This window comes from Onychomys torridus, chromosome 2 (assembly GCF_903995425.1).
Source record: "Onychomys torridus chromosome 2, mOncTor1.1, whole genome shotgun sequence".
Taxonomy (NCBI): domain Eukaryota; kingdom Metazoa; phylum Chordata; class Mammalia; order Rodentia; family Cricetidae; genus Onychomys; species Onychomys torridus.
Window position 1 is genome coordinate 16,780,673 of NC_050444.1, and position 16,777 is coordinate 16,797,449.

General features: G+C 38.8%; 1 protein-coding gene across 1 annotated transcript in view; it reads right to left on the reverse strand.

Annotated features, from left to right (window-relative positions):
• Lrrc69 (leucine rich repeat containing 69) overlaps positions 1-16,474 on the reverse strand; it is a 107,668-nt gene extending 91,194 nt beyond the window's left edge. The window contains exons 1-3 of the mRNA XM_036179696.1: positions 16,292-16,474; positions 4,670-4,796; positions 3,546-3,618 (exon numbers count right to left, since the gene is read on the reverse strand). Coding sequence (XP_036035589.1) covers positions 3,546-3,618; positions 4,670-4,796; positions 16,292-16,474 — 383 coding nt within the window. The remainder of the gene's footprint in view (positions 1-3,545; positions 3,619-4,669; positions 4,797-16,291) is intronic.
• Between the last annotated feature and the right edge of the window lie 303 nt (positions 16,475-16,777).

The following is a 16,777-nucleotide window of genomic DNA, read 5'->3' on the forward strand; positions in this document are numbered from 1 at the left end:
CAAGTGAAGAGTGTGACTCAACCTCACTGGACAAAGAAAGTCCATTGTAAAAGTGCCACTTATTAAATGTCATTTTTTTTCTTGGAACCCCTCTGAATCCTATCAAGTGTTTGGAACCTACTGAAAATAAAGGTCTTTGGAGTAACCTAATTTTTAAAAATAAATTGTAATCAGAAACTTATGTAATATCTAGATTTAATCAAAAGAGAATTCTGCCAGATGTGGTGGTTCATGTCTGTATTCCCAACAACTAGGGAGGAAGAGGGAAGTGGGCCCCTGTTAGCTCAAGGCCAGCCTGGTCTACATGGTGAATTCCAGGCCAGCCAAGGCTACACTGATGTCTCAACAACAACTACAAAGTAAAGGAAAGAAAGAGAGGGGAGTGGAAATGAGTGTAATGCTAAATTGTTGCAGAAGATGCAAAGATGGATTGACCACTAAGTCTGCCCTGCTGGACAAAACAGTTTAGGAGACAGTAGGGAGAGACAGAAAATGTGGAAAGGCGTGTAAGAGACAGGGAAATGCAGGGAAAACTAACAAAACCAAATTTTGCTTGAGAAACTTCCATAATGAAACCTAATTCACTGTAATCTAATAAAAAATATAAAAACACTGGCCCCTTCAAGAATAAAATCACATTTTAAAACTTTTAAGGTACTAAAATTAGAGAGAGAACACATACAAAATTTTGTACAAAATAGTATTGAGTACAAAAACCTATTATAATCTCTACATGTAGCCATAAATAATTGGATGGAAAAGACTTAATAAATGTCATTTATGATGACATAATAATAAAAACATATATAAAATAAGAAAATGTTTAACAAAAGACACAGGAGACCTGAAAACATGTAAGAGGCTCTAATTAAAAGAATTATATCATACTCATGTGAAGAAAAAAATGTTTGTAGTACTGATAAAGACATGTAGATTCAAAAAGACAGCTTCTTTTTTGTGTAGAAGTTAAGAATTTAAAATTTCAAAATTTAGAAATTTAAAGAATCAAACAGCCAAAAATTCTGATTAAAAGGAACAAAGCACTGAACAAAGGAAGTCACATTACTTGATTCAATGTGCACAGCCACAGTGTCTGGTTCTGGGGAATGACAGTGCTGGGACCTGTTTGGGCCCTCCTGCCCTAACCAGTTCCTACATAGAACTGTGAAACTGGACTTTTCGGAGGTCTTGTGGGTGGCGTCTTCTTAAATGAAATTATCACCTTAATCAAAGAAGTCCCCCAAAATTATCTTACTTATTCTACCTTGCGAGGTCACACAGGGAAAAAAAGAACCATTCTATGAATCAAGAAGTGAGTTCGTCTGTTATCCAGCTTGAATTTTGAACCAAAAGCTGTGGAACCCCCAACTGGAGCAGGCCCTCTGGATAAGTGAGACAATTGAATAGCTTGATCTGTTTGGGAAGCACCCAGGCAGTGGGACCCTGACCTGTCCTTAGTGCATGAGCTGGCTGTTTGGAACCTTGCGCTTACACAGGGACACTTTGCTCAGCCTGGAAGGAGGGGACTGGACCTGCCTGTACTGAATCCACCAGGTTTAAATGAATCCCCAGGGGAGTCTTGGCCCTGGAGGAGATGGGAATGGGGGAGAAGGGCTGGGGGGAAGGCGGGGGCAGGAGAGGGGAGGAGAGAGGAACCCATGGCTGATATGTAAAATTAAAACACAAATATAATAATAATAAAAAAGAAGTGAGTTCGTAGCAGATATAGCACCTACCAGCACCTTGAAATAGGTTTCCCAGCTAGAGCTAGCTATAAGAACCACATGGCCCACAGGTTTAGGAGCCCACTTTTTCTAATGAAAGCCATCCTTTCATTTTCCGTATATAACCTTTCATCTGCATGCATCTCCAAATGGTGTGCACCCAGCTCCAAACACAGCTTCTCAAACTGTGGAGTCATATCGCCGACGCAAGGGCTTTCAAGTTCAGCTACTCAAAATCTCACATCACAAGGGGCGGAAAGTGAGATCTAGGGCAGTTAACTAGCTAGCTAGTCCATGGTCACAAGGCTAGTTGCAAAGTTATATTCTGAACCTGAGTTACCAGTTCTCTTCAATATATCTTTTTCTGTTCACTGTATCAATGTCAGTACATACATCAATTGATTGGTAAGTTAAAACCATGGAAAAGCAAGCAACTACTGGCATTTTAGTTATCATACGTATTTCTCTTCTACAGACATGAGATTGTTCATTTTTTTCTAATCTCATTTATTTATATCTTATGTATGAGTGCTCTGAATGTATACCTGCAAGCCAGAAGAGGGAATCAGATCCTATTATAGATGGTTGAGTGCCACCATGTGATTGCTGGGAATTGAACTCAGGTCCTCTGGAAGATAGCCAGTGCTCTTAACCCCTGAGCCATCTCTCCAGCCCCTGTTCATTTTTTTCTATTTATTCTACTTAAAGTACTGGCCCCTCTAAAAGGATTTGGAAAGAAGTATAGACAAGTGAATGGGAACACATTAGACTTTGTGGACAGACAGTCCTGTGCTGAGGACTGCTAGCAGGGTCACTTTTTCTCTGAAGCCTCTAGTTGCTCTTACTTTGTAGTGCATATGTTCCTGTTCAATATGCAATGAAGAATCTCCAACGTCAACCTGAGCAGAGCTCTCTCCATCTGTCAGAGAAACAGCTCAAGAGTGCCCACGAGCTCAGAAGGACAAGGCCTTCAGCTGGCTGCAGAAACACTATAATGATCTGTCTGCGCAGATGTGCAGGATAAGGGAAAGTGACATGTTTTGGTTGTTGCTAATAATAATAAAATGTGCTGGTTTTTATTTAATGAAAATGACATCGTAATTTTAAATCCTTTGCTTTTATATGAGCTTTTCCCATCAAACTCAAAATGGTTTATGACATTGGTGAAATAAAATTTAATGTCCCCAATCTGTGATGGAGCAAGCTCCAAGAACTGAGCTGGCCTATCAATAGCATCACCTTAAAGTCTTCTGTTTTATACTCCAACTTTACTCTTATATCACCCACTATTTCTCATTTCTCAAAGTAGCTCAAGAATTATTTGCTTAAACTTAGTTATTGGGCGATGGTTATTTTTGGTAAAATGCTAGTTCTGCAAGCATGATGACCTGAGTGTGGACCTCCTCCATCCTGGCATGGTGACACATGTCTGTAATCCCAGAGCTAGCAGTCAGAGATAGGCAGATCCCTGGGACTTGCTGCCACCCAGTTAAACACAAAGGATGAGCTCCAGGTCCAGTGAGAGACCCTATGTCAATAAATAAAGAGGAAAGAGACTGAGGAAGATATCCTGATGCCAGACTGTAGTCTCTACGCATACTACCATACACGTGCCCACACATGCATACGCCATATACACACCAAAGAAAAAGAAAAAAACTTCTGTGGCTTACTTCATACTTCTAATCTTCCTCTGCTATTTGTAACCACCTCTACCCCTGACTACTTGATGCTAGGCCTAACACCATCAAAGGAATGGGATGGAGTTTGGGTAAGGAAAGAGATGTAATGTTTAACCAAGCCTCACTATAAATAAATTACCTGCCAATTTCTTCAGGAAGACTCTTAAGTTGATTGTAATTCAGATTAAGCAGAATCAACTCTTGTAAGCCATCTGTTAGAAAATAATATGTCATTTAGCCATCTGGCAGGAAAAAGTTTTAGTCTTTTTATACACCTTTGAGTTCCTTTTGGATTCTTGCCTTGGCCATGGTTCTGTTGGTTGCTGAAGACAGATGCTTTCTAGCTAAGGCAAAAAGAGAAAATGTATCCCATGTTACAAACCAAAGCCACAGCATCTGAGGACAAAGAATAGAAGCAAGCTCACCACAAACTGGACCTGAGAACTAAAAGGCAGATCCGGGATGTAGTCCACTTTCTCACCAAAGCTTCCCTCAGCTTTCACACCTACAGCCTTTCTGTCTCTGTCTTGCCACAACCTTTCTTTTGAACCAACTGGCTCTATTTTCCAGTCAAGTATAGTCACCCTACAACTACTGCCACTAGCATGACAAAGTTCTCACTGACAGGTTCCTCCATTAATCATGATTTCTCTAAGTTTCATCATCCAGGGCTACCACCATGCAACCAGTTCCTGGAAATTGGTCCCATTTAGGAATGAAACATTTTGGCTTAATCTTTATTTGAAACAAACAAAGGGCCAGAGATCTAGACTGCTTTTCCCGATGCTCCAACTTGAAAATTATGGCACCCAATTCAAAATATTAAAAAATACTAACAGAAGACAAACAGTTTATTCATGAACTGGATATCCTGTGAATCGGTTTTGTCTCATGTCATGTGGTTTTTCTCAAAAAAAAAAAAAAAAGCCATTTTGTCTATCATAATCCTAAAAAAAGCTTACAGTTGACTTAGCTTTAGGACAGGCTTGTGACCTTGGTGAATCTATCTATGCTGCCCAGTGGGGATATGGTTATAAAACACAAGGGGCTGGAGGAGAAAACATGGAGGATGGATTTGATCAAAGCGCATTGTATTCATGTATGAGAATTTCGAAAAGTGTATTTTTTTAAAAACATTGAAAAGTTTTGCTTCAGAAATTCCTTAATCTCTGTACAGTGGATGGGATTCTTTTTCATTTCTGTGTCAAATTATTAAACTCAAGGAGTTAAATGCAATGCTATAGCATTCCTTAACTAACTTACCACAGGCTCCAGGAGCAAATCTACAAATCCTGTTTCCAAATAAATGAAGCTTCTTCAGGGACATAAGGTATTTCATCTCTTCGGGAACTTCTTCTAACTGGTTGTTTCCCAGATTTAGTAATGTCAACTGTCAACATAGAGATTTAAGTTATTTGTACATTATCAACCTCTAAATGGGAAAGGCAGTAAGTTAAGACTCTGCTGAGATCTATAGAACCTAAGACAACATAAAGACATTATTTTTATCCATTTTCTTAGGCTAGCACACAAAGTAATATCATTATGACATTTCAAGCATGTACATCACATTAATTATTCTTATTCATCCCTCTTCCCCACAGCCCTCAGCCTTCTCCAGCCCTCCTTTGTTATTTCCGGTTCTGGCACATCTGTCCCCCTCTTCTATTTCACATGTATTTTATTACCTTCTCCCCAACCCAGCTGCTCCTTCCTTACAACTTGCTCTTCTCTCATAGTCTTCTCTCAGTCACACACACACACACACACACACACACACACACACACACACACACACAAACCTAGATTCTGCATATGAGAGAAATTGTGTTCTTAGGCTGCCTCCTTCACTTAAATAATAATCTCTAGTTTCACTTATACCTCTGAAAATGTCATGATTCCTTGTTTCTTTATGGATAAATAAAACTCCATTGTGTATGCAACACATTTTGTTTATCCATTTATCAGTTAATGACTGATAGTTCCATTTTTAAAACTCTTGTCAATAATGCAGCAATCACCATAGATGTGCAATTCCTCCGTGCTGTGTTTACTTACAGTCTTGGCGGGTATATATCAAGTAGTGATACAGCAGAGACATGAGCTATTTGTTTTCACTTTTTTGAAAACCCTCTATACTCGTTTCCATACTGGCTACACCATTTTATACTCCCACCAACAGTGAATCAGTACTCCCACATCTTTGCCAGCGTTCGGTCTTGTTTTCTTAGTGATAGCCATTCAGAATGAGGTGAGCTGAACTCATGGAGCAGCCTTTATTTCCATACTTCTAAAGATTTTCCAAATATTTATTGACCATTTGTGTTTATTCTTTTGAGAAGTGTCTGTTCAGTTTATCAGTCACTTACTGGTTAGACTTGGTGTTTTGGTGTTTGATTTTACAGTTCTTTATGTGCTTTAGATGTTATCCTATGTTTGATGTAGTTAGAGAAGAAATTTTATAGTAACCTATATATCTTCACTGATAATTATTTCCTTCACTGCAAGTGTTTATCAGTTCCTAAGAAGGTTTTGGAGGAGTCAGTCATTAAGGATATTTAAAGGATAGGATCATGTCATAAAAATAATAATACTTTCACTTTTTCCTCTTCTTTTTGTATCTCTTTGATTTCTTTCTCTTGTTTATTGCTCTGTTGAGATTTCAAGCACTAGGCCAAGAATGGTGGCTTACCTCCCTTAATCCCAGCACTTGGGAAGCTAAGGCAGGTGGATTACTGTGAGTTTGAGGCTAGCCTGATCTACACAGTGAGTTCCAGACCAGTCAGGGCCACACTGTGAGATAACAATAATAATTTTAAAAAGTATTTGAGCACTATATTGAATAAGAATAAAAGTAAATGTCCTTGTCTCACTCCTGAATTTAGAAGAAATTCCATTTCTCTGTTCATAATAGCAGATATAGTTTTTTGTATATAACTCTTAATATGTTAAGATATGTTCCTTGTAGTCCTGGATTGTTCAGAGCATTTATCACGAAAGGATACTGAACTTTGTCAAAGGCCTTTCTTGCATCTATTAAGATGGTCATGTGATTTCTATGTTTATGTGTTGTGCTATATTTATTTACTGATTTGGATAATTTCTGAACCAATCTTGCATTCCTGGGATAAAACCAACTTGGCCATAGTGTAGAATCTTTTGAATGTGATCATGAGTACAAGTTGCAGGAATATTATTGAGAATATTGTTGACATATTAGCCAACTTATTTTGAAGTTAGGGTTAAAATATATTAGCAATTTGAGGGGAAAGATGTGATAGAGAGTCTGCAGTTGTGTTAATTTTATATTACTAGCATAACTCATTCTCACCACACACCTTTGCCCTGGACTCTTCCTTGACTTAGCAGCTCCATTCCCTCCATCTACATACATACATACATACATACATACATATGTGTATTCCCCCAAGAGAACTGCCTTAGTAAATTACAGACATCTGTGTCTAAGGCTTTCAAAAATAAATTCATGGGGAAAATGAAAACTCTTCTGAAAAGAAAGGTGTGAGTCAAATCCCAGGGGAAGGTGAAATGAAATCAAAGCATAAGAAATAACTACTGGATGTAGCAACACAAAATTCATTAGTGACTGTGATAGCAGGGGGAGTCCTGGGAAATAAAGTCTGTAGGAGTGACCTGTGGAGAAAACAAAAGAGCAAAAACAATGACTAATAGACACCTTTTGAGACAATTTCACTATTATTAACAAGGACCAATGAGATGGTCCTGGGTAAAGACACTTGCTGAAAAGTATGCCAAGCTGAGCTCAATTTCCAAGTCCACAAGGTGGTAGGGGAGAGGACTCCCCCAAGTTGCCTTCTACACATGCACTCTGTGTGTTTGTGTGTGTGTGTGTGTGTGTGTGTGTGTGTGTGTGTGTGTGTGATTTTACTAACCAAAAAAAGAGGCCATGAATATGAGAGACAGTAAGGGGGTTGGGTGGGTGGGGTTGGAGGGAGGAAAGAGGAGAAATAATTTATGACCTCAAAAATAGATTTTTTTTTTTTTTAAAAAAAAGCAAGTTTTGTTGTTTCATTTTTTGTGAAAATTTCATTCTGTAGCCGACTGACCTATAAAAATGTAGACCAGGCTGGTCTCCAATCATTGTAACACCTGCTTCAGCTTCCCATGTCTGGGATTACATGTGTGCACCACCATCCCAAAAGGATGACATTAGCTGCTTTTAAATTTGTAACCATCTCCTAGATGTCAGGCAGCAACAAACATGCTCTGTCTCCATGAAGATATGCTAAGGTTCAGCATAATTAAAATTATATATAAAATTCTAAAGACTAAGTCAAGGATTGAACTATGGTTGAAAAATGCCTCACCGCCTAGCTGTTTCATTAGTTCACTTGTATTTACTTTGGACTTATTTGCTCTTTGTTACTCTCTTGGATGCTAGCCGTGTTGTCATGAATAAGATACTCAGGCTGGAGAGATGGCTCAGAGGTTAAGAGCACTGACTGCTCTTTCAGAGGTCCTGAGTTCAATTCCCAGCAACCACATGGCAGCTCACAACCATCTATAATGAGATCTGGTGCCCTCTTCTGTCCTGCAGGGGTACATGCAGGCAGAACAGTGCATACGTAATAAATAAATTAAAAAAAAAAAAAAAAAAAAGATACTCAAGAATTCTTATAATCTAATGTTGTAGGCCAGATCACAAGTTAAAAAAAAAAAAAAAAAAACTAGCCGGGCATGGTGGCACACGCCTGTAATCCCAGCACTCGGGAGGCAGAGGCAGGTGGATCTACAAAGCTACAGAGAAACCCTGTCTGGGGGGGGGGGAGGGGGGGAGGGGAGGGAGGGAACCTAATTCATTTCTCTTCATATTAACTGCTAAAAAAGAAAACAGGGCAACATGATGCTGACTAACTTGGAGTTGGACTAGGGTCATGGGGAGAGGTTTCTTTGTAAAGGAGTTGTGTGAAGTGGAAAATTAGGGGTCCATTAACAAAGCTGATCCTACATATGGTTCCTAAAGAAGCATTTTAGGCAAACAATTGTATGTTCTTCGGTTTATACTACTTCAATATTATCTCCAGAAGGACGTTCTACTGGTATTCTCTCTGCAGTCCGATCTGGTTCCAATCCCCAAGTGATAGCATTGCCAATTTCCTATTTCTTGTTAGCACATTGTGTGGAAATTAGTGCATCTAACAATTAGAAAGAACTTGTGTAAGTCACCTAGTCTACCATACATGCAAGGGAAAATATATACCTTCCCAGTGATCACAACATGCAACAACTAGCTCTTTGCCATTAATATCTACCTTCCATCCATTATTTTTTAATTGTGTAGTATACTTAATTAATCAGGGGAGGGTGCACATGCCACAGAGTCATTGTGGAAGTCAGAGGAGAACTAGCTGGAGTCATTTCTCTCCTTCTACTACATGAATCTCAGGGATCAAACGGGCTTTCAGACTTAGAGGCAAGCACCTTCACTTGCTGAACCATGTCTCTGGCCCATCTGTTATTTTTTTATGATTAAGCTCTAGCTCTCTGTACCCCTTACCCAGTTCTTCCCACAGCAACCATAAACAATAGTTTTATTCCCACTCCTCTTACATAGTATTTAATTTTTTTGAAGAATTGTTATTGTACTCTTTAAATTTGATCCATCTTTTCCTTAACCATTTATTTTCCTTAGGACATAGTTTCCAGACCCTTTGACCATACTGGCCACTTTCTAATCACTGTGAATGCTCCTTTCAGAAAACACAGTGCCTAGGGTGACAAAGACAATTAATCCATGACACAAACGCTGGGGATGGTGGAATCTTTGGGCAGAAGAGTATACTTTCATTAATGTAGTCTAACATGTCATACATTACTGGCAATGAGGCACATTACTTGTGCATAAACTACACCCCATGGCCAAGAACAACAACAAACCTATGCTAACTGTCAAGCATATAAACCACATCCTGAGCTTGTGCAATGAACCCCTGTCTTAATCTAAATGCAGGAATTTACATTTTTCCCTGTAAAAACTGCATCTTGTTGGTTTTGGCTCCTAAGACATCTCCCATGGATCATGCTTAGGTCAGATTCTACAATGTGGTGATCCCCATAAACAAAGTAGGTCAGCTTTTCCCTTCCCTACTTTTGATAATATACCTACCATTATTATAATCCTGTGGGGCCAAAGTATAGGATCAGCTGGAACTTCTTTTTCTCCTTTCTCTGAATTCAGTCAGTAATCAAATCTTAACATCAAAATTTCTCGTAGGTGCAAGTCTCACATTCCATTCCAACCACTCTGTTAGTACCTACACTTACTCACTGGCTGCCTCTAAAATAGTACAGCTGAATTTACAACAAACGTGCTATAACATTACTTAAGTCCTTCTTTCTAATCCTACTAGATGATGTCTGAACAACTGTTTGAATAATCAGTCCATGAAGATCTGCCCATCAAATGCTATGTTTCCAGAGACCCAGACATTATGCAGAGAGAGACCTTAGAATACTCAGCCCTAAATGGGATGTCTCAGCCAGCTGGTGGTGGCACACGCCTTTAATCCCAGCCAGCACTTGGGAGGCAGAGCCAGGCGGAAGTGTGAGTTAGAGACCAGCCTGGGCTACAGAGTGAGTTCCAGAAGAGGCACAAAGCTACACAGAGAAACCCTGTCTCAAAAAACTAAATAAATAAATAAATAAATAGATAGATAGATAAATAGATAGATAGATAAAGATAAATAAATAGAGATAAATAGATAGATAGATAGATAAATAGATAGATAGATAGATAGATAGATAGAGATAGATAGATAGATAGATAGATAGATAGATAGATAGATAAGATGTTGCCATAAACTTCCTCCTTTCAGAGCTCAGAGAACCCCTTGGAAGAGGAGGTGGGAAGAGTAAGACCCAGCAGAGATAACACACACACACACAAAAAAAAATCAACCAAGGCCCTCTAAATTAGTGTGAGCAAGGCTCATATGAACTTACAGAGTCAGGAAAACAGCAAAAGGATTGCACGGGTCTGCACCAGGGCACCAGGTCCTCTGAGTTTATATTATGGCTTCCAATTCAGTATTGTATGGGATTCTTGAGTGTGAGAACAAGTGGGTCTCTTGGGCTCTTTGTGATCTAGGGCAAGTCACTCAAATTTCTAAGCCTCTATTTCTTTTAAAAATGGCAATAATGATGTCTATTATTCTTCTTGAAGTTGTGTTTAAAGATAGTACAATAAGATGCTTGGCAAATGACAGCAATTATTTAACATTAACTATAATTGTTCAGGCCCAGAAGACAGTGCACAGTACTAAAATGTCAGCAGGTGATTAATAAATACATACATACAAGTTGAGAGTTCAATGACTGTTTTTAAATTTATTCATTGTCTTAACAATTTATAACTCTAACTCATCTTTTCACATATTTCTGTAATCACAGCCACTCTTTTACAAGAGATTGGGACACGGAGTTTAATTAGATTAAAAGTGTGATTAACCTACAATTACATATTCATTCCCCATGAGAGTTAACAACAGGAGCCCTATGTATAAGGGCTCGGAAGCATCCACACTATTCTCCTGTCCAGATCAGCTATGCGTTCCAGGACACAGGCATTCTTGTGGGCACTTAAAATTCCACCGTCAGCTTACTCATACAACTCCAGCCACAGTCTAGAGAAAGTAACTGGGACACAGTTTAATAAAAGCTGTCCTGTTTTCTCTTAATGTTTGGCCAAATTAACAAAGTCACAATGTTTTATAAAACACAGTTTTAAAAAGACAAATATCTTATTGAAACTAATAGATACTTAAACATTTTTGAAATGGAATACTTTAGAGCACTGGTTCTCAACCTTCCCAATGCTGCAATCCTTTAATATAATTCCTCATGTTGTGGTGACCCCCCACACACACTATGAAAGTCATTTCATTGCTACTTCATAACTGTAATTTTGCTACTGTTATGAGTCATAAAGTAAATATCTGATATGCAGGAGATCTGATATGCGACCTTTGGAAAAGGTCATTCCACCTCCAAAGGGGACAGTGCTGTAGAGGAACATTCTTGCATGCTTTAACACTTACAAAGCAATGGAATCCAGCTACTGAATTAAAACATACAAGCTGTATTTGGCTAATAGATACAATACTTTTGTTTGTTTTGTTTTGTTTTTCAAGACAGGGTTTCTCTGTGTAGCTTTGCACCTTTCCTGGAACTTGCTTTGGACACCAGGTTGGCCTCAAACTCAGAGATCCACCTGCCTCTGCCTCCCAAGTGCTGAGATTACAGGCATGCGCCACCACCGCCCAGCTACAATACTTTTTTTAAAGTTAAATACTTTTAACACTTTAAATATACAAGTTTGATGGGACAACAATCCATCAGAGCCAAGTACCATCTCAACTGGCTAGATGGTATCTACCAAGGATATATAAACATTTTCTTCTCTCTCTCTCTCTCTCTCTCTCTCTCTCTCTCTCTCTCTCACACACACACACACACACACACACACACACACACACACACACACATAATGGCATTAAATCTGCTCTTAGAAGGTTTCAAGTATATAACAGTAACTGCAGTTCTGTTGTTGCATATTCAATCTCCAGAACTTGTTTGTATTACATAACAAATTTCTGCCCTTTGGTCTATCTCCTATCATCTCCCCCACCACCACCACCACCAAACCCTTGTAACTACCATTCTACATCCATTTCCATGAGTTTAAGTTTCAGATGTCATAAAAAGTGATTTATGCAACATGTGGTTAGGGGTTTAGAGTGGATGTTGTTTTAGTAAAGATGTTGTGGTTCTATCTACATACATACATACATACATACATACATACATACATACATACATACATATTAGAAATAAGGTCTCTTGTATCCCAGGCTGGCTTAGAACTGACTGTTTCAGAGAATGACTTTTAATATGGATCTTCCTGCCCTTTTACTTCGCAAGTGCTAAAATTACATAACACCCAGTTATTATGTAACATTCCTTTTGATATCCACTCATTTCACTTAGTATGTCTATAGGGTTCATTTACTGTCAAAGTAGAATTCCCTCCTTTCTAAGGCTGAATGGCATTTCATTGTAAATACATACACACCTTTTCTTTTTATACATTGATAGAAGTTGCAGATGGTTTTCTGTTTTGGATGCTATGAATAATGCCACAATGAGCATGTAATGGAAATGTCTCGCCTCATCATTCATACCATTAATTCTGTACATGGACCTAGAGTAGGGCTGTTGGATCATAAACTAGTTCACATTTTCATTTCTTGAGGAAACTCTGGAGTGTTTTCCACAATGACTACACAAAATAAGAGTCCCACTATATACAAAGACAATCCCCCATCTTCACATCCTCACCAGCACTTACCAGATTTCATTTAACTATGGTCATTCTAACATATGTAAGTGACATCTCATTTTGGCTTTGGTTTGCATTTCCCTGATTATTAATGGTGTTCAGAATGGTTTCATAGACATTCTTAACCCTGTGTATCTATTTTGAGAAATGTTTACTCAGAGCTTTACTAGGAGATTAGACAGTACATATTCACTTACTTAAAACAGAAAATCTTATTCTAATCACAAGCTTACAAAAAAGCCATAACAACTTTACACAAAGAATATTTCTGCAAGGACAACTGTTCAGTAATTGGTTCAAATTTGATGGACACCAAACCTTTTTTAAACCCTTTTTGTTAAGCCAAGGATTTTTTAATCACAGTAATTTACAAAATCTTCATTATTTCACTGTTAGTTTTATTTAGGAACATATATGTATACACATATACATACAAGCATGTAACAGCAATCAATGAAAAAAAAAGAGATCATGAATTTGAAAGAGAGCAAGGCAGGTAATATGAGAGGGTTTGGAATTAAGAAAGGGGAGAAATTATATCATTATAACTTCAAAAACAAAAGGAAAAAAATAAAACAAAACTACTTCCCATTGACTGACCCTTTTGAGTAGTTTACTGTATTCCCCTTTCAATATTCTTCCATTTCCAAACAAATGTACACATCTTTGGATGGCCATCTTCTATTCATTTAGGTTGGTGAGCACTGAAGACCAAGTGCTTTACTTTTACCTGGTAAGAGCTTGACAACAGTCCTAGACTCACATCAGGGTCAGCTTTCTCTCTCTCTCTCTCTCTCTCCCTCTCTCTCTCTCTCTCTCTCTCTCTCTCTCTCTCTCTCCCTCTCTCTCTCCTTCACTCTCTCATTTCCTGCTTCCTTCCCACTCTACCTTCCCTTCCTTCCCCTCCACTCCCTCTCCATGCTTCTCCCCCTCCACTCCCTCTCCCCTCCCTTTCCACTCCCTCTCCATGCTTTTCCCCCTCCACTCCCTCTCCACTCCCTCTCCATGCTTCCCCCTCCACTCCCTCTCCTCTCTCCCTTTACTCTTCCCTCACTTTCATTTGTCCTTTCTATTAACAACTGTGAGAATGAGTGAGCAGATCTTAAACTGTTCATCTATACTCATTCTTTGAAAGTTTCTTGCACATTTTGCTTGCTTCTATCGCTCCTCATACAAAGGAGAAATAGATTTTGTTAATTTCCTAACCTTATATAAGAAGCACTGTTACTTTGTGAACAGCAAAATTACATAAAGCCATTAGCCTGAAACACATACAATGTGCTCTAAAGATAGACAAGAACCTAGTCAGTTGGCTTCAAAATAGAATGGCTTCTTCTTAAACACAAACACCTTTAAGCTAAGCCAGTTTCCTACTGAAAGTTGAAATTGAAGGGAAATGAAGTCAAAACATAGAGTCTCTGCTGGTAGAAGAATAAGACAGGAATAGCAGCACCACAGAAAGAAGACAGCGGCGTAGTATCTAGTTCTGGAGGAACCTTTCCTGAGGAGCATGTTTTACATCATGACTTTTTAACTATACAACTATTACTCAAATATGGAGACATAATACAGACATTTTCAGAAATGCAAGACACTACAACATACCGAGACCAGGATGGTATATGGAGACTTACTGTACTGAAAAAGAATGATGACCTGCTGGTCATGCAGGCACATGGTTCTAATTCTAACAATCCAGCAGAGGCAATGACGGAAGGAGAGTGAGGAGGAAAATACAGGTTACAGAAAACAGTTGAGTCGAGGATGACAGTCAGGGATGTCCTGGACTGACAGCATCCAGCAAAACCAGAGGGCAGTCAGCTTAGTTAAGGGCAGAAGAATGGAGGTTCCTGGAGGAACGTATCACAGAGAACAGGTGCATTTGAAAATTATATAGCATCATTTCGAAATAAAATGAAGCCATGATAATGCAAAGATGCAAGAATTAAAGGATTAAATATGGCAGTATAAAATAAAATGATCTAATTTTTAAGTATAAAGAAAAAACCATGAGAAGGAACAAGGGAACAAAAATATATTAACTGATTCTCTCTGAATGACACTCATTAACAATGCACATTGTAGAATTCCCTGAGAGGCAAAGAAAAAGGCTTATAACTAAACACGGTTATAATTGAACAAGATGTAAATTCTATAAAACTTATAAAAGGTGATAAGGCCACCAAAGCAAGGCCAGAGTGGAGTGCATGATGGTAATGGCTGTTTACACAGTGGGAGCAGGGTGAGGCTGGGGCTACTATTGAAAGATATAAATGTGTCATCACACCAGGTTGAAAAGATAACTGCAGAAACTAAGCTTACCATGTGCATGCAATTGGAATTTGAAGACTAGTAATCAAAATGGACAAGCCAAGAAAGAGAATAAATTATAATTGAGAGTAATTGTACATGGAAGTGAGGACTGGGACTGAAAGTGTCACAAAAGGTAATTTAGTATGCACTTTTAAACAATGGTTTTCTTGTAACATGAAGAGCTGCTTTAATAGAAAGAAATTCAAACAGGAACACAAATCAGTTCATGATTTCTAGTGAAAGCTTACATTCTTTTAAACTCATCTGTCCCATTAGAAAAGTCTGAGTCTTTGTCTTATAGCTAGAACCACACTTTTTGAAGCTACTAGTAACTATTACTATTGAATATTAGCCCATTTCTTCACAGGATATAGTTAAGACTACAAGCGTAAGTGACCTGATAAAAGGTAAAGGAGGCACTGTAGAGGTGATAGATTTACTCTGTTAATAAGTTGCAATGACAGTTGTTTATAGGTTCTTTCTGTGTTGATGACTGTGAAGAAACTAGCAGAAGGAAAACTGCATGGTTTGCCTTCTCTTAATCTTAAGATTTTTAGCAGCTGGTGTCAGACATTACCAGGCAGAAATGTTTACCATAAGCATCTGGGACTCATCCATGTCAACTGCTTCTCTTTAAGAAGGTATTCCTTATTTTAAATATTAACCAACTTATAAAGGCTGTTTAGGGAAGAGAAATCCCTTTCTTTCCTACTCCTATCAGCCCTGCACTTGAAGTTCCAGCCAGTTCTAGGAAATGAAAAAGTAACTCCCTCCCTAGCATGCTAAATGTGTCTTAATTCCATATGTAAAGACTTCAGGATAGCACCCCCAGGGGGGTAGGCCCAGTCTCGCCTGGAACCTCAAAGCCTACTTCCAGATGTGAGCCCCAAGGTAGACAGACTACCAGACCCAGGCTTCCAACCTCTTTCCAGATGACAGCCTAAAGGAAGATGAGCATAGCAAAGATCTAACTCTGATTCCAGATGTGGGCCAAAGGGCACAGAAGTAAATTGCAACATCTTTCCTACCACATGTAATGCCTTAAGCGAGAACAGCTACTCATGCCCATCCAATAGCACTCCATGTTGTCTCCAGAGAGCTAAGTCTCCAGAGATCAAAGTGTCATTGCTCTGTCACTCATCACTTTCATCTATTTTCCATCCTGAACCCCAAGAAGAGCTGAGGTTCCTCACCTGGGTCAAGGTGCTTAGCTCTGGGCACACTTTGCAGATGAGATTATTTTGAAGGTCTAGAGTCCTCAGGCCAGGCAACTTTGATAGTGCTGAGGGCATTTTTTTCATCTTCTTCCCATTCAAAGTAATGATCTTAGTGTTATTACCACCCTTCAGTGCTGTTAGCAACAATCTCTCACTCATGATTTTTTTTTGAAGAGGTGACCATTACGGAGGAGAGTTCCTTATTATATATCTTCAGAGCATCTAATTGCATAATTGTTATGTCACAAAAGCAAAACCACTCCCCATTATGATGAAGGTAGGAGGTATCATATGATTTTCTAGGTAGAGAGAGGAAACAGCCACTGTAGGTTGGACCAGAAAATATACGAGACAGGGCTTGTGTCTCTTATGTCAGACACGGAAATTATCAAGTACTAAGATCACACCAGGCCCCAAGACCAGCTATGGGAGTTTTCCACTAGTTTGAGAGGAGGAACACTA